The 24531-nt window shown below is 41.0% G+C and overlaps 1 protein-coding gene across 1 annotated transcript; it reads right to left on the bottom strand.

Annotated features, from left to right (window-relative positions):
* Positions 1-4540: 4540 nt before the first annotated feature.
* Positions 4541-18587, bottom strand: prep (prolyl endopeptidase). Its single transcript, XM_029002814.1, has 15 exons — positions 18346-18587; positions 17770-17844; positions 17491-17624; positions 16233-16363; positions 15727-15936; positions 15440-15561; positions 14617-14722; positions 14349-14540; positions 12204-12401; positions 10028-10131; positions 9363-9499; positions 7559-7653; positions 7025-7156; positions 6769-6925; positions 4541-5878 (listed from the first exon to the last, which is right to left on the bottom strand). Exons 1-15 carry the CDS (start codon positions 18547-18549, stop codon positions 5584-5586), a joined length of 2292 nt encoding a protein of 763 aa, XP_028858647.1. The 5' UTR covers positions 18550-18587; the 3' UTR covers positions 4541-5583.
* Between the last annotated feature and the right edge of the window lie 5944 nt (positions 18588-24531).

Here is a 24531-nt window from a genome sequence, read left to right as displayed (position 1 = left end):
GAGATGAAGTCTGCGTGTGGCTGTTTACACTCGTGTCAGGGGTGTTGGGGTGAAACGGGGACACGCGTGACGTCACCCTGCTTATTTAGGGTGACCACGTGCATGGGCTTAATTGGTTTACCTCCAAAATGACACTCAAAGTTTTGGGGTCATTTAGGAAGAAATGACAAAAAGAAAAACCAGTCATTGTCCAAGTTCGAAATGATGATGCTGATGCACTAGAACCTGTGTTAACAAGATTTATTTCTTATTAAATCATTGAAAAGAGTTTTCTGATAATGAATTGAGCTTTTAATGTGTCAGACTTGGGTTAACGAACGCCGCATCATTCCACTGGAACGCAAGGCTAATTAGTGGCGAAAAAGTTCCTCTCTACATGTATGCAGATATTCCATCATCGACAGACATTTCCAGCAACATAAAGACATAAATGTCCATTTGATGTCTCTTTAATTTACTCATTTGTACTATAGGGCATTTTCTAAATTTCATAATTTGAATCGTAATTATGAATACAAAACGTAATGGCTCACAGTCTTTTATACCGAAAACAGCACACTGACAGTGCCGGGGATGTTCTGAAATTGTGTTTTAAAGATATAGCGTCCTTGTTCATACTTATATATTTCTATTAACAATCTACACATTGCGTTGGACAGACCCTGCTGTAACAGTGGACAGTTTGTTGTCTTGATAACGTCAAGATGTGAAGTTAATAATACTGATTATGAAGAACCAGTTCACTTCTGATTTTCCTCCCATCTCCTGTCAGCCTCCTTCATTCGCGTGCTGTCTGGGTTCTAGTTAAGAGGAAATCGCCACCGGCGACACCAGCCCCACAGTCGTGATGTGACTTGGAAAACCCAGGACGCCTATTTGAAGTCCTACCTGGGTGAAGGGCAGCTCCTCGGTCACATGGTGCAGGTGACGTGGGGCCGGCCAGCGCAGGGTGTGTCAGTCTTGAATATGGAGCGTTTGATGACCAACCAGCTCGATCCCACTTTCACATGCTATCGACAGACATGAAGTACAGAGAAAGAGAGAGAGAGGCCACACCCACTCCTTCACTTAGTTCACTAAAATGCATTCGTTACTTTCTTTATTTTACGGCACTTGGCAATAAACTGCTGTTCAATTCCACGTGTCATCAAAATTCCAAAAGGATGACACAGGAGGTTTTAAAGAAGGCGGGTCGGTGTTGAAGGACATGGAACGGCTGCTATAGAAATAGAAAGCCAGTTTATTATTATTATCTTTGGTTTGCTCTCTTTTTTTTTTTTTTTTTTTTGAAAAAAGATTTGAGTGGCCTTTCATCTAGTTGGCCAGATGGCGATATGGTGGTGGAGTCATTCTGCATCCTGCACCCCCACCTGTTATAGTGTCACACGTGTTCTATATTCCCTAACAACAGTGATAAACACAGTCTATATATATCTATTTATACTGTATGTGTGTGTGTGTGTGTGTGTGTGTGTGATTTAGTACTGAATTGACCAGTTTCATTGCTTCTTTAATCAGTGCAACTGCTTTCAACTACACCGACATCATTGAAAAGGGTTTTCTAATAATGATAGTGACAGATTTGGGTTAACGAACTCAGATTCCGGTGGAACTAATTGACTGCATGTATACAGATATTCCATCATCAGCTACCAGAGTCGTTTACAACGCGAACAACGTCTGGACTGGAGTTTTCGCCCATTCCATGGCTTTTTAATGCGGCAAACTATTGTTTTAGTCAGTAGTGAAACTAATTAAAGGCTTTTCATCTTCCCAACAGAAACTTTGGGAAGGGACTATGTAAAAGTGTCAAACACACAAATAATAATGTTCATGTTGTTATCTAGAGATGTGCTAGAAGAAGTGGGGGCTGGGCCCCCATAACTGATCTTCTGTACTAGTCACTTTCTCTATACACATGGTTTCATGAAAACGAGTGGTAGTAGTCTTATTGGGTAACACACTCGCCTATGAACCAGAAGACCCAGGTTCAAATCCCACTTACAACCATTGTGTCCCCGAGCAAGACACTTAACCCTAAGTTGCCCCAGGGGGGACTGTCCCTGTAACTACTGGATAAGGGCATCTAATAAATGCTGTAAATGTAAATGAAAGTGAAAAAAAGATTTTTTTTTACATCAGTAAAATAAAAAATTAGGTGTTTTGCTACATTAACAAACTTGTTCGGATAAACAGTGTTTTTTGCATTCCACGGTGCTTTTAGCTCAGCACTGTGTGGGAAATTCTCCTCCTGTGTGCAGATCAGCACGCCTCTCCCACATTGAATCGCTTCATCACTGTGAACGTTCATCAGTGGTCCAGAAATACGACTTGTCGCTCGACTTTGTGGTGCTTTGCAGGATGCACTTTAGAATTTATTGTTAATCTTCATTCCTTAAAGAAAAAAGAAACTATTAAAATGGACTGAAATTAAACATTTCATTACTCTTTGCAATCACTTCTTCATTTCTGTAATAGCAAATTAATGGTCGTGTTTTAAAGTGATTTGTTTACAACTTTTACCGCATTTATTTGTACTTGGCTGAACTAATTGAAGTAAATCTATTTTTTTTAGTAACGTATCGCACTAAAATAAAATGTAAACCTCTATTTTTGGTGTGGTAATAAAAAGAAAAACGTCTGCTGTATATTGTATAGTGGAGCCGCTGTTTTTGCAGGGAATACTCCGTCGACAGCGCGCCCCCTAGCGGCGGTTTTAAACCCCCGTCAGCGGGGTTGGATGCGAGTAGAGCAGCTACTCCAGCTCTACTCTCACCAGCCGGAGTATGATGTTACCCCCCCCCCCCCCCCCCCCCCCAGAGGACCGAACACCGACCATCTGCTCATCTCACACCACGAACTATTATGATTTTTTTTACCCACGAAGAGCTGGTCCCACCGGAACAAAAGCCGTCATTTTCACACCAACACGAACCCGCACTGTCCTGTCACATGAAACGAAAACTATAAAAACACGTCCTACCTTTTGTCCGCCATTACAAACACGCGCGCGTGTGTGTTTTTTATTTTATTTTATTACTTTTTTTTTTTCAGTAAAATGAAGCTTGTAGCCGGTGCTGATGCTGGCCTCAGATCAGAAATCCGCCGCATCTTCCTCCTCCTCTTCCTCCTCAGCCCCGGCGGTCATGCGCAGTGCCGAGGAGGCGCCTGGAGCAGGAGGAGCAGAGCCCTGCAGGTTCTAGGTTCGAGGTCCTGGTCCTGGATCAGTCCTGGCGTGAAAAATGGCTCAGATCTTTCCAGCAATTGGTTTCCCCGTGATTTATATCCATTTATATATATTTTTTTCTAAAAATGTTCTGACTCTGAAAAACATAATATTCATGTATTTCAGTTCCAGTTCAACACTTCTATTAGGACCGGACTTATTCTGCGGTGGTCTGAGATCAGAGGCACCATCTCGTGGGCATGACATACAGAACCTAGAGCTAGACACACAGACCGCGGGGACCTAGACATATAGAACCTAGAGAACTGGCGTGATGTTTAGCCGCAATTTCAGCCGGCAGCGTATAGACCAGATTTTTAAACGTTAAAACAACTGGAAAAAAACGATGGAAAAAATGTTTAAATTCATGGACGTTTATTTCCGAACGTGGCTTGAGTGTAGTATTCATAAACCTCATCAATTTCTTTATACCAAATATGTCTATTATTGTGACACGCATTTGCTGGTTTATTAAAAGGCTATTTACTAGCTAATTAATTCACCTTAATTTATCAATTTAAGTGTTTGAAATGATTCCGTTTTGGTGGGAAAAAAGTTTCTGGTGTGAAAACAATTCGTTAATAAACTTGAGAGAACTAAACTAACATTGGGGGAAATAAAGTGGACCCGTTATGCTGTGTTAATAAAGAAACAGCAGTTCTGTCGTTGATTTTCAGGAAGAAACTGTAAGTTTGCAGTTTGTTGCAGTGGATTTTTGCACAACCTCCTGCACAGAATTTTAGAAAAAAAACTTGACTGAAATTATTTCTAAAAATTTTAAACAAACGTGTACAGCGAAATAATTTCACCCTCAATTCTTATAAGAGTATATATATCCGGGAATAATAATTATATGAATGTTTGTATAATTTCTGGAGATTATTTAAGGTTTGTATTATTATTTGTATTTTGAATGAAACCATGATGCTTTGCTGCTTTTTGGGTTGCTAATTAAGGATTTGTCGTCTAAATAAACAATCTACCTTAATTAATTAATGTATTAGAGCATTTTTTAACGGAGATAATTATGATTTATAAGGTAATGAAGATCGCGTGAACCACGCCACTAAGTGACGTCATCAACTCTGTCACAGTCAAGGTTGTTTGCTTTATTAAGGAATCGGTTTTAATTTTTACACCTATCAGAATGTGTCCCTGAAGATGAATTACAGGCATGCTTTATCTTCCATGTTTCTCAAGAAGAGGAATCAAATCAAATAAAATGAAGATTTAATAAAAGGCCAAGGACAAAGTTCAATAGAAAACACTTGAACTTCATGAACGACAATTTATAAAAACAAAAGCACTCAGACATGCGTGTTTAAAACAGTTAATTTTATTGAACGTGTCATTTTTCAAAATTGACTTCTCCTTTCAGAAGAAAACAAAAAAACACCTGCTTGTATCTGGAGGTAGAAATTAACATCGATCTTGAAAACGTTTACACTCATACACAACCTAGCTCACACATGGCAAATCACCCAACCCAAAATACATAAAATGAGACCACCACACATTTAACAAGCAAATACTGTGAGTCTGATGTCTGGAACCAACCTAATCACCTGCCTGCATACCATGTCAACACATTAAAATAAACACATCTGCCATGTTGGTGTGTGTGTGTGTGTGTGTGTTGTTATGCATCCATGAGAGTTGTCACTAGGTAGCATCCCTGTTACAGTGTGTCAAAGAGGAGACGGAATGAACATGTGACCGTTGTTCGGGCATACAGGAGGGGGGGGTGTTCAGGTCGGACCCTGGAAGATTATTAGATTTTTTTTTTTTTAAATGAAGCGACCCTAATACACTCCATCAAATAGTTGAAAATGTGACCAATAAATTACAGATGAAGAGAGACAGAGATGAACCGTATTGTGTTCATCAACTATCACTAGGAACCCTGGTAACTGGACTTCAGGGGGCTTCACCGTATAAACAGGTGTTTATATATATATATCTATAATGTAGATAAATATAAATAATTACTTGAATAGTGAACACTGGAATAGCTGAGGATGCTTGTAAAGCTGTTGAAGGACCAATAATACGCATGTAGAAAGGTGTGTGTGTGTGTGTGTGTGTGTGTGTGTGATGCTGCGGGGGTGTGTTCCAGGTTTGTGAGACAGCAAAAGCCTGAACGCGTCCTTCATTAGAGCTCAGCTCTCCTACATAATGGACACCAGGGGAGGAGAAAATCTTCAAATTGGCGACTGGCTTCTTGGGGAAAACTGGGGATGAATGAGGAGACGAAAAAAAAAGGAGAAAATTCAGAATAAAGAGGGAGGAAATGAGGCTTTAAAAACGACAGCAGAGGAAAAAAAAACATCTCGACTGAAGGCCGGGCACGCTCCTCCTCATTTGATCCAAGAGAGGCGGAGGCAGCGCGCGATGAAGGCGTAGGTGTCGGCCACTTCCTGGATGACCTTGCTGGTGGGCTTCCCGGCTCCGTGGCCGGACTTGGTGTCGATGTGGATGAGCAGCGGGTTGGTCTGGCTGGGCCAGCGCCCCACCGTGTGCTGCAGCGTGGCGATGTACTTGAGAGAGTGCAGCGGTACCACGCGGTCGTCGTGGTCGCCGGTCAGCAGCAGGACGGAGGGGTACTGCACCCCCTCTACCTCGGGAACGCAGATGTTGTGCAGTGGGGAGTACCTGGTTCGTTCAATGACACAAATAACATTCCAGCTGATATCACAGTCCCTTCCACATGGGTACCACGCCCATCTATAAACCAGAGGACCACACAATCACAGGTTCAAAATTGTGTCCCAGAGCAAGACACTTAACCCACAGTGTCTTCAGGGGGACTGTCCCTGTCACTAGATAAGGGCGTCTGATAAATGCTGTAAATGTAAATGAAATTATATCACCAATTGCTCGAACCTAGAATTTTGACTGGCTGAGAGAATGTTATTTGAACATTTCTTTAAGCTCCATTCTACCATTCAGTCATGTGACCAGACACTGCTGAATGATGTTGCTTAGGAACGGAAGGTTCAGGAGGTGCAGAACAAACCTGACGATTCGCTGCAAGCTTTCTTTTCAGTTTTAAAAATGTAAGAAGAAGGGTCAATAGTGGTAAAATACAAATAATAATACAGATATCATTTACATTTACAGCATTTACCAGATGCCCTTATCCAGAGCGACTTACAATCAGTAGTTACAGGTACAGTCCCCCCCGGAGCAACTCAGGGTTAAGTGTCTTGCTCAGAGACACAATGGCAGTAAGTGGGATTTGAACCTGGGTCTTCTGGTTCATAGGTGAGTGTGTTACCCACTAGGCTACTACTAAAAGGCTACTATTCACCCTTCTGTGACTTATTTATTGCTGCTGCACTTTGTCTTCTATGTATCATGTTCTATGTTCTGTCTACGTGGGAGAGGTTTTCATTGTATGTAAGAATTTCATTGTACGCTGTACTTCAACCTCAACCACCACATAACAGCACTGGTGTTCTCATGTAAGAGACAGCAACAGGTCTTTTACTCCATATGACATTTTTAAATGACATTGTGGACATTGATGAGGGTTTACTGACTTGACGAGCCACTCAAACTGCTCTTTGATCTCAGAGCAGCCAAAGTCAGTGGTCCAGGCATGACCGATGGTGAACTTGTGGAATTTCAACATGTCCATGACCCCGACCTGTGCCACGGCGCAGCCAAATAGGTCTGGCCGCTGATTCACACAGGCAGCTGTGATAAAGACACACATGCAGAGCCACAATTAGATTTACACACGTACATACACACACACACACAAAACGACAGCAGCTGTGTGGCCAGAACTCGCACCTACGAGCAGGCCTCCATTGGAGCCTCCGTTGATGGTGAGTTTGGAGGAGGAGGTGTAACCCTCTTTAATCAGGTACTCAGCAGCGCACTGGAAATCTGTGAAGCAGTTCTGCTTGTTTGCCAGCATCCCAGCTACAGACAGAAAATATTCATTAGAATTTATATATGTATATATAAAAATAAAACATCCTCTGAATAATTCCATAATAATGATTAAATGGAAAGTGCTCACTATATTGAATTTTTATAAAACCTGTCTGGATGTGAAAATTGGGTACACTACCAAACAAAAAAAAAAAAAACATGTTACTGGTCTTGAGGGAACTGAAATTCTAAAGTAAGTGGGAGCTCAGAAGGAGAAAAAAAAAAAAAAAAAACTGGCTTCCTACTCAAATACTGGCACCAGTCGTGTATTGTTGGAGAAGGGCCAGGGTTGCGTGGGTGTTTGAAAGACGGCGGTGCTCTGAGGATGTATATATATATTTACACACACACACACACACACACACATATATATGGGTGAGAGTGAATAACCTTTGTGCCAAGTCTCTCCGTACTCCCCTCCTCCTCGTATATTGGCAACCGCTAAAACTCCTCCCAGATGCCTGACGAATATGAGCCTGGACACACTGGCAGGCAGACAAAACAGGACAGAATGTGTATCTTCACTTGTTTCATGATTGAATTTATGTTTTCAATGGGGAAAAAAAAAAAAAAAAAAAAAAAAAAAAAATACAATACAAACATTCTTCCTTGTATCAATTATAATGGTATGAACATCTTTTGAACTTTTAGACCATACTGATCAAACATTTACCAAACATCACAAATTTTACAGCTTTTTATTGAAATTAACGTTGCTCAATTCTATTGAATATCTTGAAGAGGTACTGGTGACCACTGGTGAAATAAAAGGTAAGGCTGCCCAAAAAGTGAAAAATAAATGTACACTTCAGAATTATACTTCAGAGGTTTTTCAGACAACATGAAATGGGGTTGACAACATAAAGCTGTTCTGCAGCAATGGTATTCTACAGGTAACTCAACCTCCTTACTTATAACCCCCTCTGCCTGCACAAACATAGTGAACATACTCTCATCAACCTTATTTCAACCGTATTGTACTGCTGAAAGTAGTGCGTTGATCAAACATCCTGAGAAAGCAAGCCTTTCGGGCATCAGGTCATAAGGATGTGAACGTCTGACAGAAAAAGACAAGACAGCTTTTTGGGCATATTCCGCATTTTAAAGGCTGTGGTCTTAAGGATCATCTTAACCTTTTCATCGGCTGAAGAACAGCCTGTTTGAGGCTAAATGCAGCGTTCAATAATTTGTGTCTCTTGCACAAGTGTCTTCTTTTGGCATTTTCATCCTCTACTTCCAACTTAGTACACGCAAATACTTTTGCAAATAAAGAGTTGGTTGAGGAGTGTATCTGCCACTTTGATGAGTCAACAGTGTAAAAATTCATTACATTCTTGTTTTGAGAGAAAATATAGAGTTCTTCTTAAATAGAAAAATCGGACAGGGTTGGTAAAAAAAAAAAAAAAAAGATTGCTACAGTCTAAACGGGTCTTGTGTCTCAAATGAATCATGCAACTGCTTTGCTGGACACTACATTTACGGCATTTATCAGACGCCCTTATCGAGAGCGGCTTACGATCAGTAGTTACAGAGACACAATGGTAGTAAGTGGGATATGAACCTGGGTCTTCTGGTTCATGTGTGAATGTGTTACCCACTAGGCTACTACCCCTGAGTAACAGTGCTCACTGGATACATTATACTCACAGGTGGGTGTTAATAAAGGCACTTTTAGGGGGTTAAATATGGAAACAGTGGTTATTTAGACTTTCTGCATCGATTAGGAGTTGCTTGTGTATTATGTAGACTTACATACTGCAACATTTCCTTAAAGATCCTTTCAAGCAAAGAGCTCATAACTCTCAGTAATAGGCTTGCAACACGACGCTACCTGTGTCAAGTGAATCTGATATGTGTAACTCTGTAAATCTGATTTGACCTGGTCTGCAACCTGAGCTCTGCTCTTGGAAATGGGGGAAATTCAATACGGAAAATGGCTGGATTTGCCTGCCAATTTAACACATGGCTTGGGTGAAATAATTCCCACATTTAGTGATGCCATAGTTACACACAACCGACAACAGATATTTACAATCATTAACAAAAATACACAGAAGGCAGCGAACCAAGGACAAAATGCTGCTAAACAACATGAAATGTGGTCAGTAGTTTATTTAAGAAGAAAACAGTATGTTAAATTTCCCACAGAACAGTTTCTTTAAACCGGGTTATGTGCTCGGTGTTCAGAGGGTACCTGTAGCTGGGTGTGATGGATATGTTGAATCCTCCGTATCCATACAGGAAGGCCGGGTGAGAGCCGTCCAGCCGGATGTTCTTCTTATGCACTATGAACATAGGGATCTGGGTACCATCTTTGCTGGGGTAGAAAACCTAAACACAATATTGTGACACTATCAATTACATTATGCCTGACACACACACACACACACACACACACACACACACACATCATACATGTGGTCAAAACCATTGAATCTTGAAAAGTGGTACTCAGACTTCCTCTAGTGGTACATCAAGGGTCTTTCATATTATTGGTTACAGCTCTAGTTTATATTCTTAATATCCTCAGTGTTGTACAGTTAATATACACACTTCCTGTATGTTTGCAGTGTTGCCAATGGCTGAGTCAATAATAAATATACATATTTTGTAATAAAACTGCCTTCTGTGTTAATAGTTAAAGAGGTTTTTGCTACTGTATTTTAATTTTTTTGTGGTCATACTGTCATTTTGAGAACCACTGGTCTAGACAACAAATGCAATGCCACTAAATAATGACAAACACAAGTGGTGTTATAATCAATGACCAATATTCAGTGTAATATGGCACATTTGTTTAGTAGATGCTGTATGCTGGCTACAACACACCAGTCTGAAAGCATTGTGTGCTTTTCATACCTGAGTGGTCTGGTACTCTGAGGGGTCGAAACCCTTCACGGTGACCTCTCTGAAAACATGCGGCTGTATGGGCTCCTTAGTGAGGTCGCAGTGGTAGATGATGGCTGGAATCAAAATAAATAAATAAATCATGAGCAGGAAATCGACAGTGCAGATTAGACATGGAAGCCTTGGTGAACATGTGGAAGGTGCAGCGCGTGGGTGGGAGAGGATAATGCATCAGGCAAACGCCAGTGATTTAGAAAAATAACAGACAGCCTCCGGTAACCGAGAAAGTCCATTAAACCTCCCAGCGCCTGGCGTAATCTGATTTCAGAAATTGTAAAGCTTCAGTGCAGATGTACATGGAGTGAAATGCCCCTGTCAATGGGCTGCGCGAGAATAATTTCATAAACACCTTGTTTTGATAAAGTTAGAGAACATTGGCCAGATACTTTCAAGCACATCAGTTTCTGATCACACGATGGCTGTTGACTGGACTGTTTTGGTATGTTGGGATGTGTTTTGTGATACATTTTTTTTAAAAATCACCATTTTACACCACAGCAGCCTCTGACTATCCATTTATTTATTTTATTTCTTAATTAATAGGAGCACATGATTTATTTCACTACATGTTGGCGGAACAGCTGTACAAAAAGGAGTGATATGTTTCCACCCACGTTTAATAAGCACTGTTGCAGGTAACGTGTAGTGCTGCCGTTAAATGGACCCCATCTGTCACAATCCCACCAAAAGTCAATTGCATGACAAAATGGGTCCTCATTTTCATTTAAGAATTTTGCAGATGGCATTTATATTGGCCAGATTGTGGACAAGACCTTAAAATTCACTGCAGATGTAGTCTCACTATAGTGAAACCTTGTTTTAATAGCCCAGTTTGGCTGGGTTATTCACACATTTTAGTAAGCTGTACCTAATGAAGCACCAAACACCTTCCTATACATCATTGGAGGGTTATACGTCCCGGCAATGCATTTTGGAGAACATGATTATGGTCATTTTATTTTAAATGACATTTGACTAACCTAATTCAACCCTACTGTACTGCCTAGGAGAGATCCTGGGCTTTCTAATGAGGTCACTAGAAAGGGGGAGGCGCGTACTGAGCACATGTACCGCCTTTTCAAATGGGCCGATATTGCATCAGCCACATTTTATGGCACTAGGAGGGACAAGTAATAATTATTTAATAAAATAATTGTGCAATTTGCGCCTATGAACCAGAAGACCCAGGTTCAAAATCCTGCTTACTACCATTGTGTCCCCGAGCAAGACAGTTAACTAGGGCTGCAACAACGAATCGATTGAATCGACAAAAATCGATTACTAAAAGAGTTGGCAACGAATTTCGTAATCGATTCGTTATGTCGCGCGACGCGGAGACGTTTGATTATTAAAAAATAATAATAATTTATTGAGCCCGGAGTGAACACACTCGGTCGCGCTCATTTTGAGATGTTTTATCAGAAAACAAGACATCATTTCTTATGCTATTTCATGTGTCTAGTAAATGTATCTTGATTTAAGATTTTTTAGAGATTTGGACTGAAATCAGGACAAAACTACTAAGTTAGAAAAGCATTTTTTGTAGTGTGTGTGTGTCAGTGTGAGAGTTTGAGAGTGTGTGCATCTGCAGTGTAGTGTAGAGAACAGATTAATCGATTATTAAAATAATAGTTAGTTGCAGCCCTACAGTCAAGGGGTAACTACTGATTGTAAGTCGCTCTGGATAAGGGCGTCCATTGTTCACAAAACAGAAAGCCGGGGGGATGAGATAGGTAGGTAGGATTTTGCTGAGGATTGATGCAGGACATCAATCGAGACCGGATTCACACCGCATGTTTGTGGGTGAAGACGGTGCCAAATCATTTTGTAGACGACCCCATTCTTGGTTAGGGCTTTTGTGTGTGGTACAGCAGCTTGATCGCTGTGATACATTGAAAGTATCTCAGGAGGATAGGGAAGATATATTTGCACAATACAGCATATTCAGGAAGATTAACTCTGAAAATAAAACCACTGGTACAGCTGGAAATGTGTGTATATAGTGATAATATTATTATCGTTTGTCAATCTCCCTGCAATGATGTACAGAACCCAAGGAAGCTTTCAAACATCAATGTTACAGCAACCAGTGACAAGCACAATATGACACTACTGGCACGGCTCTTACCTGGTGACAGGAAGGAGGTGAAGTAGTAGAAGATTTCAGAGTCCCTCTTGCGGCCAGTGAAACCAACCACAGAACCAACATCCAGAGAGAAGGTCCGCACCTCCTCGCCTGAGGCCAGCGTGTACATCTTCAGGACGTTCTTCACATCATGCAGGAAACACACAAACAGGCAGGAGGAGTATGTGCAGGTGGCAAAGACTGGTGAGGAAACCGAAGAAAAGAAGAAAAAACAGCAAGTCAGACATGTCACATGATTAAGAGTGCAGAAAGGTAACATTTCTCTGTAATGGCAGCATTACCATAGATTCACTCCTGTTTAACTATCAACAATGACGGAAACATAAAAAAAAAAATCTTAAAGCAGGGGTGTCAGTCACATCCCGAGATCACTTCATATAGATCTATTTTTAATGGCTGATATGAAGCGCTGATAACACAAACTACAGATCCCATAATGCAGTGCTTCAGTTGTCTTGCCGAACACGATCTCTACACTGCAGCTGAATCTATACAGGAGCAGTTTCCACGTCTATGGGCACAGCTAATGGGCTGTGAAAAAGGTAGAAATTATTTTTTTATGCTTCAAGTCACCAAAGTGCCATGCAAACTCAGTGCATATGGTGCTCAGTGTGCACGCTGCATTATGGGATTTGTAGTTTGCGTGTTATCTAGGACTGCAACTATTGGGTAGTGGGTAACACACTCACTTAGAAGACCCAGGTTCAAATCCCACTTACTACCATTGACGTCTGTGTTCTTGGGATCCCTGAGCAAGACACTTAACCCTATCCTGAGACACTCACCCTGAGTGGTGAGTGTCCAGATATCTAAAACACCACATTATAGTCTTATTGAAAACCAAGCATCTCTCAAAACAAGGTTATTTCACTGGCAACTGGACTTGTTATGGACCTCTATAATGAAAGGGCGAAACGTTGTCAAGGATACATAACAAATCCAGTGAATCCTTGCATAGGTCGAGTCCCACAGCAAGCACAGAGCATACCGCGTTCGGTCTGAAAGCCACTTTAGATTTTCTTCAATTTTATGGGATGTATTATGACGGATCAATATTGAATTATTGATAATCAAAATCAAATCGAACCATGAGACCAGTGAAGATTCATACTTGTAATGAAAATAGGTCCCACACATGAAGCCCCTTCACAACACAAAAAAGTTTTTGATGATCCAATAAATGTTTTACATTTACAGCATTTATCAGACGCCCTTATCCAGAGCGACTTACAATCAGTAGTTACAGGGACAGTCCCCCTGGAGCAATTTAGGGTTAAGTGTCTTGCTCAGGGACACAATGGTAGTAAGTGGGATTCGAACCCGGGTCTTCTGGTTCATAGGCGAGTGTCTAACCCACTAGGCCACTACCAATCTTAGTAGCGGTCTTAGCAATCTTAGTAGCAGCAATATTCTTGCCTGTGAAGAACTTTTTATGCAACGCAATGACAACTTCACGTGTTTCCTTGCAGGTAACTATGGTCAACAGAGGAAGAACAATCATTTCAAGCATCACCCTCCTTTTATAACCGCCAGTCTGCTATTCTAACGCAACCAGCATGACAGAATGATCTCCTGCCTTGTGCTCCTCAACACTTTCACTTGTGTTACTTGTCCTTGTATTGCAGGGCTAAAATTAAGGGATTAAGCTCATTTTCTTGATAAGGGCGTCTGCCAAATGCCGTAAATGTAAATGATCGCTCTTCATAACATTCTGGAGTACATGCAAACTGCCATAATAAAAATGGAAAACCAGGATTTGTGTCACCCTCAAAACTTTTGGCCATGACTGTACAAAGTGGGAGTGATACAAATATAGATGGATTTGCCTATGAAGAATTTGCCTCGTATATTTTTTGTAATTGAATCATTCATGGAAAAAAGTGAAAGTGAAGTTATTGTCATTGTGATACACTGCAGCGCAGCACAGCACACGGTGACAACGAAATGTGTCCTCTGCTTTTAACAATCACTACAAAAAAGTAGTGGTGTTAAAATATTCTTTCAGTTACAAAGTAACAAAATGAACACAACATATGAGCCAATCATGACAGATTTCTACACAAACACAAAATATTTGCGGCGTAAGATTTAATTGCAGCAGCTCTAAACCAGGCACCGCTGACTCACCAATGACGTCCTTGTCGTGTTGAGGGATCAGCTCTTTCCAGTTGCTCGGGTCCGGTTGCGTGAAGTCGATGTTGATGAGGCGGTACCGCGGGGCATCCAGGTTTGTTTTGAATGTGAACACAGCATCCTCGTTGGTCACATACTCGTACTCCGCGTCAAAGTTGTCAATCAACTTCACCCATGGCAACAAACCTAATGACACAGACAAGAACAAAAACGTTCAGCCTGGTAACGGAAAAACCCAGAGTAAATGCCTGATTTCAGGTACCTGTGATGCCCTGTGGCACCTTCTGAAGGTCGCAGTACCACAGTCTGTTCACAGGGTCACATCCCTCTCTAATGGACAACAAGATGTAACGGCCATCATCCGACACCTAAAATAAAACACAAAATGGTGAACACAAATAATAGCGACACAAATAGCCGTTAAGTGCTACCCTGGATTTAAATAAATAAATAGTAATAATAGAAAAACTAACATTTCAACACTGTTACCCAGTAACATGTAATTATACAATATTACTTTACTCAGTAGTCCCAGTAAATTTCATCTCTCTATAGGGTTAACAGTTCCATCATTTTTTATAAATAATATACTTGTTTAAGGAAGGATGAGCTTAACATAACTAGTTGATAAATAAACAAAAAAAATTGTATTTGTTGTGCAACACAAATCAATAAACACAGTGCTAGATGATTACAAAAGCAAAATTCAATGTTTCAAGATTTATGATCATATAGATATGACGGGTTCAAAAGAATCAATGATGCTGATGGGAAGTGCTCATAATTATTCTACTGATCTACGGACCAGTCCTTATCCAGCGGAACTCTGTAATACCAATAGGATGGACACACATGAGCACGCACCCAAACACATGGGGCAGTGGTGGCCTAGCAGTTAAGGAAGCAGCCCCGTAATCAGAAGGTTGCCGGTTCGAAGCAAAGCATCGTCCCCAGACCCTGATCCCCGGGCACCTGTCATGGCTGCCCACTGCTCACCAAGGGTGATTGTTTAAAGCAGAGGACACATTTTGTTGTGTCACTGTGTGCTGTGCTGCAGTGTGACAATCACTTCACATTCGTAGTACCTCAGCACCGCTCATCCATTTTGGCTGGTCGGGGAACTCGGCACATAGCACATCCTGAGATTGTGGGGTGCCCAGCACGTGGTAATACAGCTTCTGGTCCAAGTTAGTGGACGTCTCTGTGCCTGAAAGAGCCAGAAAAATGTTCATGGTAAATGAGTACAGTTTGCTAAATGATGTAGAGCACAACGCAGTGTTATGATTGGTGAAGAAATGAGGTGAGAACGACTAAGAGGAGTTGAATGTGAGCATGTAAATAAAAGTGCAGACAGAAATAAAGGGGCTCCTACCATCACTCTTGCCCTCCTGGTCGGGGTAGGAATTGTAGAAAAGTCCTTTCCCATCATGAGTCCAGGACATGCAGCTGAACTTGACCCGCTCCAGGCGGTCTTCCAGCGCAACAGTGCCCTCAACCTGCAGGAAGCGGATCTCAACCCAGTCTGAGCCACTAGCACTGGTGCCGTACGCCAGGTACTCGCCATCCTCAGAGAAAGCATAACCTGCATGATGTGTAAAGACAGCAGTGCAGTTAAATCCTACCCTCCGAGCAAGGTCATATTCATTATAGAGCCTACTTTACTATTCAATCTGGGTCAGGGTGGCATGGGTGAAAAAAAAAAAAAAAAATCTAATCTAATGACACAAAAATCTAACAAAAAGCTTGTGTGCCCTTTATCTTTTGGAGATACACCGGTAAAGTTTAAAAGTATATTAAAAATAAGATGGCAAAAGAAATTAACCAAGAAAGGAAAAGCAACAGAGCTGATAAATTCAAACTCCAGTGCCCTCCCCTTACCCCGTAATGCCACCGTTCCATCTTCAGAGAACGTATTTGGGTCCAGGAACACTGTGGGTTCCGCTTTTAAATTCTCCTGCACGTACAGGACACTCTGGTTCTGCAGACCTGTGTTGTAGAAATGGAAGTACCTGCAGAGAAAAATGTGTCCAAAATTTCTAAAATGCCTGGCACAAAGCGACAGCTGAAATGTTGAGAGCAGACGTAAAACCCGTATGATGCACGATCTGCACAGGATCCCTAAACAACATCTCCTAAATAATATCACTACTTAGTACTACTGTGCTAAGTAAACATTATGTTAGATGCAGGGATTGATACAAAAAAAAAAAAAAAAAAAAAAAAAAAAAAAAAACACAGAGCAGCACCATCACGATACACTTGGATAGTCAAATTTATCAGAAAATTATTACATTTATAACCACCTTGAAAAGCTGAACTTAAACGACAGTGTTTTTCCTCCAAGTTCACGCAGTCCAAACATAGTAAAATGGACCCAGGCAGGTTTGGAAATAGATCTGTAATTTCCATGACTTTTAAAAGGAGCCACGTGGCTGTCTTATAGGAACTATCCACTTCATTATACATTCAAGTGTCAGTCAGATCTCAATGGCTTTTCCATGACTTTGTTTATTCCGTATTACAAATTTTAAATTCTAATTTCAAATTCCATGGCTAATGACCACAGGAACCCTGACTGTTAATAATAAACCTCTCCTTCATCTTGGTTTGAGGGCTCCTTCAATACTTTGTTTCTATTGGTTGTGTGTAAATGTACACTTGTATTACTTCTGTAACCTGTGTTTTTTGTATATAATATTGTATATTGGTGTTTTATATTGTTCTGCCTGAGAGACACCATCGGCCGGAATCAAAGGCCAACTAACACGATTCACAACCTGCAGAGGTCATAATCTGACCATTCCTAATTAAAACTCTCCTGGTTTTAAAAATTAACATGAGGTATTGATTTAACTGTACTAACTGTGCCTGCAAGTTTAATTCTCTACTTACTGTTGATCATCGGTTCACGCAGGGAAGTTCACATGGCCAATTACTCAGCCAGCACTTTGTTCATGTGTGAAGTTATTTAATAATTATAGCGTCCAGAAGATCTTTAATGACTATGTTAAAATGGGAGGAGCCTCATTCTGGCCAATAGATCTACATGCACAACTTTGACATGGACAGATGCCTCATGAAGTGTGCCGTTACGGCCAATGTGCGCAAGAGAAATCGTATTCTTGTCAGACCCTACCTGCTTCCCCTCTTGAATGGACAGCTGTACTTGGGGTAGTCATACAGCTCGGTCATGCGCTCCTTGAAGACGCTGCGGACCACACACCCGTCCAGGAATGGCGCGGTGAGCTGGTTCTGGGCATTGACAAACGCCTAGGAAACAGGTCCAATTGTATGAGAAAAATAAATAAATAAACCAAGAGAGTCTGTACTAGCATGGAATAAGTCTGCATTTAGACTCAACACAGCCTGCAGGCTCAGTATGAAGATGGGGGGGGGGTCTCTTCCTGAAAATTACCTGCGTCTTCTCGCAGTCGGGGTCTTCCAGCCAACTGTAAGGGTCTGGAATCTTGTTGCCATGATAGTCATCCACCTGATCGACATCATTGAGAAAATGTGTGTTGACTGTAGGGCTCGTGGCTATAATCCGCGTCTTCTTCGCTGTCACATGCACAACCCCATGCACACGTTGAGATGTTCCTTGGATTTATTTTCGTGTTTATATATATATATATGCTCAAGTGTTAACGCGAGCAATAAACCTGACTGTGATCGTAACTGATGCAGAAAGTTACGTTACTGGACTCGATGATAATGATACTCGAGTATGATCGATTATGATCGAGTACGATTAGCACAACGCCTACAAATCAGAAGTACTGACTTTTACCGGTTAGTGCTACGTCCCTGGCACAAAATAAATAAATAAATAAATAAAAAAGCATAAAAACCTGCTAAAAAAACGTGATTTCAGGACGGGTTTACTAGCACGTCGTTACCGGAACAAAGAGCCGCGAGACGCCCACAGCCCCGCCACCGAGCCGCCGGGCTTCCAGCGGGGAAGCTAACACGCTAACGGGGCTTCGCCACTCACCACCGACTCGTCGCGGTACGTGGCCGGGTACTGAAACGACATCTCCGGTCGGAACTGTCCACTGGCTCTCCGACGCGACGTCTGGCTGCGGTAGCGCGCTGACCCACCCGGCTCGACCACGGCGCTCCGGGAAAAAGCCCGAGTCGGGTTTTCACGGCGGAGGGATGGGAAGCGGCAACCAAGGAATCGCCGACAAGAGAGCATCTTGGCCGCCGGGTTCGAGGTGCGGGCCGCGTCGACAGCGCCCTCTGCCGGTCAGTGCGCAGTCGCGCATGATCAGACGCGTACAGTACAGCAGAGCTCGGCAATTATTAATTAGCAAATGCTTTTTCATAATGAGTGCCACCTTATAAAAAAAACAGATTTTAAACATTCTATTATGGACAGCAATAAAATACTGTAGCACAGGTTTATTTAAGTACATAAAGTACAGGCCAAAAGTTTGGACACACCTTCTCATTTTCTTTATTTTCATGACCATTTACATTGGTAGATTCTCGCTGAAGGCATCAAAACTATGAATGAACACATGTGGAGTTGTGTACTTAACAAAAAGTGGAGACCTGAAGTTGAAGTTCAAAGTACAGTGTACAGAGCACAGTGAAATTCTTACTTGAAAACCCCTCCCTCGCAGACAGAACATAATACGTGATACACAGAAGCAGAGGTGTGGACTCGAGTTACATGACTTGGACTCGAGTCAGACTCGAGTCATTAATTTGATGACTTTTGACTCGACTTGACAAAATGTAAAGAGACTTGCAACTCGACTTGGACTTTAACATCATTGACTCGTGACTTCACTTGGACTTGAGCCTTTTGACTTGACAAGACTTGCTGTTTCCCAGAAAACCCAAATATTAAAACGTATGTTATTACCGAACGCTCTGTATCTTTCAATGTCTGTGTACATGTGCGTCTGTGCGTGTATTTGCTGTCGGCAAGACATCCAATCAAATTAGATCCACGTTGTTTTGAGCCAACAGCATCCATCCAATCAAATTACAGGACAACCAATGCAGTGGAACTCTCAAATAACGCGCCAGTTAGACAAAATGATACCAAAGATAGTTTAGTTCGGATATAAAAACTACGAGGTGGTCAACAAAAAACGAATAGCAGTATGCAAAACATGCGGGTCGAATATTACAGACGGAGATGCAACAACTTCCAACTTCGTTCGACATTTGAAGTTGCACAAAGAACGGTAAGTTCTGAGTGAATGCTAACGCTTATTTGCTAACTTTTCTTTGCTGTGTAGTTAAATCAGTGAGGCTGTAAACTCGCTGTTAACGTCGCAAACTGGTAATCTGTCCACTGCGAGTTCACTCCCTTAATTCGTACACTTATTAAAGTGATTTTTTTTTAAACCTGGTAGGATGAGGTACTTATACATAACATTAGTCAATGTACAGTATCGCACACAGTAGACGGCGGTCAGCAGCAACGTGTATTTTAGCCACCAACAAAGACATACAATACATACATATTAGTGGTGGGCCGTTATCGGCGTTAACGTGCTGTGTGAGACTCTTATCGGGCGATAAAAAAATATCGCTGTTAATCTATTCACAAAGTTGGGTTGGGAGCTGGGTCTATACTACGCAAGCTATTGTGCCGGAGCTAAATGGTTAGATTTATAAGTATATTTCTTCTTTCTTGTGTCTTTTATGTTCTTATTTTCTAAAGACTTTTATTTTGTTTTTGAGACCCGGTTCAGGTCTCTTGGACACATGACGTGAGCTTTGAGAGGTGCGTGAAAGTTATTTCTTTCATTTTAATTTATGTACATATCAGGAATATTTTGCATGTGTGTTATTTTGTGAATATTTTTTTTTATGTTCTTTTAATACTGTATATTGTAGAGAGAGGTGCAGAAAGACGCGATGTTCTGACGCGACCTTGCTGTTTGTACAGGAATGCAGTATCGTAAATTGTGAATGCTTTATGTTAATGTTCAGTTCTCTTGGACACATGGCGTGAGTTGTGAGAGTAGAGAGAGGTGCAGAAAGACGCGATGTGTGATGCGATGTTCTGATGCGACCTTGCTTTTTGTACAGAATCTCTTGGGTGTCAGCTCATCATTTGTGGTTCAAGAAACCAAATCAAAAAGTTCCACAACGCAGAAGAAGAACCGCTACACTATGATGACTTGCACCTTGATATTTTAGCGCGGATGTATACCTAGCTGAATTGCACTGTAGGGGGCGAGAACGAGTCTTCGAACTGTGAAATTACCACATCAAACGTGACGTGGTAACATGGATGCAGCTATTTAACTGAATAAACAGTTGGTAAACACAAGTACATCTTATTTTCCACTTCCCGCGGTTAAGTCTGTTATGTTCATGTATTTATTACAGTACAGGACAAACTGCTGTGGAACTAATTGAAATGCAATATGTCATGGAAATACAATGTTAGCACTTTTTGTTCAAATAATTACAGTTGCACTTGTTTTTTCAGATGCGTTTATTCTGTAAAGCAGTGGTTTAAAATGAAGAATATTAAAAAATGAGTTAAATGTTAAAAATGAAGTTAATAGTGAAATGTCAGTACTATTTATTTCTGCAGTTTCAATTGCACTTGTTTTAATAAAACAAAAGATTTTAAAAGCATACACGATCGGTGAAAATATATTATTATTGTGCGGTTGAAAAGACTTGAAAGGACTCGAAACTCAAACTGCAGGACTTAGGACTTGACTTGAGACTTGCCTGTCTTGACTTGGCACTTGACTTGGGACTTGAGGGCAAAGACTTGAGACTTACTTGTGACTTGAAAAGCAATGACTTTGTCCCACTTCTGCACAGAAGACAAAGTGGTGCAGCAGCAATAAATAAGTCACAGGCTAAGTTGCATAGTGAGAATGCGCGTAATATAAAGTGTCAGTGCATAAAGTGAAGTAGTTGGTTAAAGTGCCTGTCTAGTAAACAGGAGATCCTGGGTTCCAGTATTACACATTGTGTGAAGAACAGATTTATTGCACATAGAGAGAACCACAGTTACTGTGTGCTAAATAGCCTGAGGGCACGTGTAGAAACTGTTCCTGAATCATGTTGTGCGCGTGTGAATTGTCCTGAGTCTCTTGCCTGATGGAAGGAAAGTAAAAAGTGACAGAGCAGGGTGGCTGGGGTCTTTCAGAATGCTTTTTAGTTTTCCTGAGACAGCGTGTGGTGTTTCACCACCCTCTGCAGAGCTTTCTTGTCCTGAGCAGTGCAACATGCTGTACCAGGACGCAACACTCCCCGTGAGCGCACATGTAAAAGCTGGTGAGGACAGAGGTGGATACCCCAGCCTGGCCTCCACAGTCACTGGACCTGGACCCAATCGAGATGGTTTGGGGTGAGCTGGACCCCAACAAGTGCTAAACACCTCTGGGAACTCCTTCAAGACTGTTGGAAAACCATTTCAGGTGACGACCTCTTGAAGCTCATCGAGAGAATGCCAACAGTGTGTAAAGCAGTAATCAGAGCAAAGGGCGACTATTTTGAAGAAACCAGAATATCCAATGACAAAAACAATCACTTAAATTTTCATATTTATTCTGTTCTTAATCCACATGCAATTTTGTACAGCATTTTTACTGAACACTTTAACTGAACACTTTATGTTCAGTTGCTCTGTGCACCTTTTAATTGCCGCTGGGAAATAAATACAGTTTTTCTAATTGTGTTGAATTGCACAATTACTTCCAAATCACTGCCCCTTCCTGCCACTAGTGGCCACTATTACTATTTGTTTATACACTACATTATTGCTGAGACATTTTGTTGTAATAATATATTGTAAAAGTATAAATGAAAAATAGTAAATACAAACACTGAGATTTAGGTGTAGAGTTCTAATACGAATAGAAAATAAGATTAATGAATGGCAGTTCAACACAGAACGTTAAGAAGTATCAAAGCAGATTTAAAAAAATTCTAGTGGAAAATGCAGAGCAAAAATCAAAACCTCTCAGATACCCCTCTCCATCAAAAAGCCAAAGAATATTCTCTGTAGGACAAAGACTTATTGCCCAATCTTAATTTTTTCCCCCAGTCATATTATTTTTGCTTATAGAAATTGACCATGAGGGGGCAGTAGAACCCAGTTCCCATTTTGGAAAAATAATTTTCTATGCAGCCTATACAACTGTATTGTTCGTTTGATTTAAAATGAATATACATTTCAGTAAAAGAGATCACAGAGCTCACAGAAAGTAGAGCAAATAGTATTTGCGTGGTATGCAGTTGTGTTTCTAAATGTGTGTAGAAATGTCCCGATAGTTTAAAAAAAAAAAAAAAAGCTTTAGGAATACCCCTCCATTAATGAGGGGAAACACTTCCTCTTTTGGCCGGGTCAGTGTAGGTAGGAGAATTGTCTCTCACCCATTGTTCTTAATAACCCCATTTCCTAAGGTGTACAGTGCATGTGTGTGCATGGTGTAGGCCCACTTTAAATATAGAGTAGCACCTCAAGAAACATGGAAACGACTCAGGAAATATAAATTATACTCAGGTCTGACGTCTAGCTAGTTATAATATAGTTTAGTAATAATTAGTCTTGCCATAGTGGGTTCTGGTCTAGGTCTCGGTACCCTCAAGTCTCGAAAGTGTCTTGGTCTCGGTTTAGGTGGTCTTGACTACAACACTAAATAATGTTAAAAATACAAGTTTTGAGCAGATCTGTGGGCCACCGCTTTCCCATCCGCAACGTTCTACAGACGGAGGAAAACCTCTTACCAGTAAAGCATCGTACAGGAAACAGGAAATCAAAAGTCAGACAAGACTTCCCCTAACTGTGGAAATTTATTATGGATCTCACCTTCTGTTTTTGTGTGCAGACAACACGACAACAGGAAAGACATGAGCCGGTCTGGGCTGTCTGGGTATGTGCAACAGCAACATGGAAAAGTGAGAAGGAAAAAGTAACATTGAAATCTGAACAATATAAGACCAACAACCATATGTGTGGGTAGGTGTATGGTTGTTGAGAGTATATTTGACTATATTCATTATATAAGCAATATGTACAGAGCATCCAGAAAGTATGCACAGTACATCACTTTGTCCACATGTTGTTATATTACAGCATTATTCCAAAATGTATTAAATAAATGAGAAATCCCATGTACATACGTAGAAACACACGCGCACACACATATATACACACATTTATGTCTGTGTTTGTACTTTATGTGTCTAATTGTGTAAGCCACAACCAATGTATAAATGATCACACTTTTCAATATTTAGTTTGATCCTTTGGATTTTCATGAGCTATCATTCCATCAATCAGGTTTATCTTTTTTTTAAAAAAAAGTATTTTTCACAATATTTAAAATTTTCTTTAGTTCAAATGAGAAGGGGGAGCCATAAGTCAAGTACCTGTGTGTTTATGTACATAGTATAGCATAAAAATGATTAAACTTTCCGCCATTCCTCAAATAATTTTCCATTTCTTATTGGTGTAATTATTAGACTCAATTTAAAGTGACAGATTTGCATTTGTGGATGCAGCATTCCAGTAGAACGCAGATCTGATGGGTTGCTTAGTGTGTGGACCCTCTCAGTTCACCTCTCAGGTGAACTTTCATCTCCTCTGACACACCTCATCTCTCTGATGTCCATCAGCCAGTTTTCCCTTTACATGCTTCACAATGTGCCAGTTCTCCAAAATCCACATTACATCATTCCACTTTTAGGCTGTGGACACCCCAGAACATTACTCAGTACTGAAGTTAAATCCTGGTTGAAAACAAACCTATCTCCATGCCTTTTATTCGATTTTTTCCTGACAGAATTGCCTTTTTTCAGGAATTGGATGGAATTGTTGTCAAATCTTGTTAGATTCTTTCTCTAAAATATTTTTCCATTTTAATTTATACAGGCTACTCAGATACAATCTACAACCTAAACTACTGTACGGGCCTTCCTCTAAGAGCTATTTCACCTCTCCAGCTGATGCTGAACGCTTCAACCTTCACAAATTCCATCACGCCACTACATTGCGACGTTCCCCCCACTGGCTTCCTGTAGCTGCCCACATCAGGTTACAAAACCAAAGAAGACATAGGAAGGGTCAGTACCCTCTACCCTCAGATCCCTGCACCTTGATGTTCGCCGACCCTGCAGCACTGCTCGACTTGCTGTTGTGGGGGTCTGTGTCTGCGGACATGCCGGTGACCAGTGGGGATGCAGG

Source organism: Denticeps clupeoides, chromosome 14 (assembly GCF_900700375.1).
Source record: "Denticeps clupeoides chromosome 14, fDenClu1.1, whole genome shotgun sequence".
Classification (NCBI taxonomy): Eukaryota; Metazoa; Chordata; class Actinopteri; order Clupeiformes; family Denticipitidae; genus Denticeps; species Denticeps clupeoides.
Note: the sequence above shows the minus strand (reverse complement) of the source record. Positions and strands in the feature narration are given on the sequence as shown.

Excerpts from the sequence above, each read along its gene's own strand:
- prep (XM_029002814.1), bottom strand. The coding sequence starts at position 18,549 with ATGCTCTCTTGTCGGCGATTCCTTGGTTGCCGCTTCCCATCCCTCCGC. Across the intron at positions 15,562-15,726 it reads CCAGGAGGGCAAGAGTGATG|GCACAGAGACGTCCACTAAC; the intron begins GTAGGAGCCCCT and ends TGGCTCTTTCAG. Across the intron at positions 14,723-15,439 it reads AATGGATGAGCGGTGCTGAG|GTGTCGGATGATGGCCGTTA; the intron begins GTACTACGAATG and ends GTTTTATTTTAG.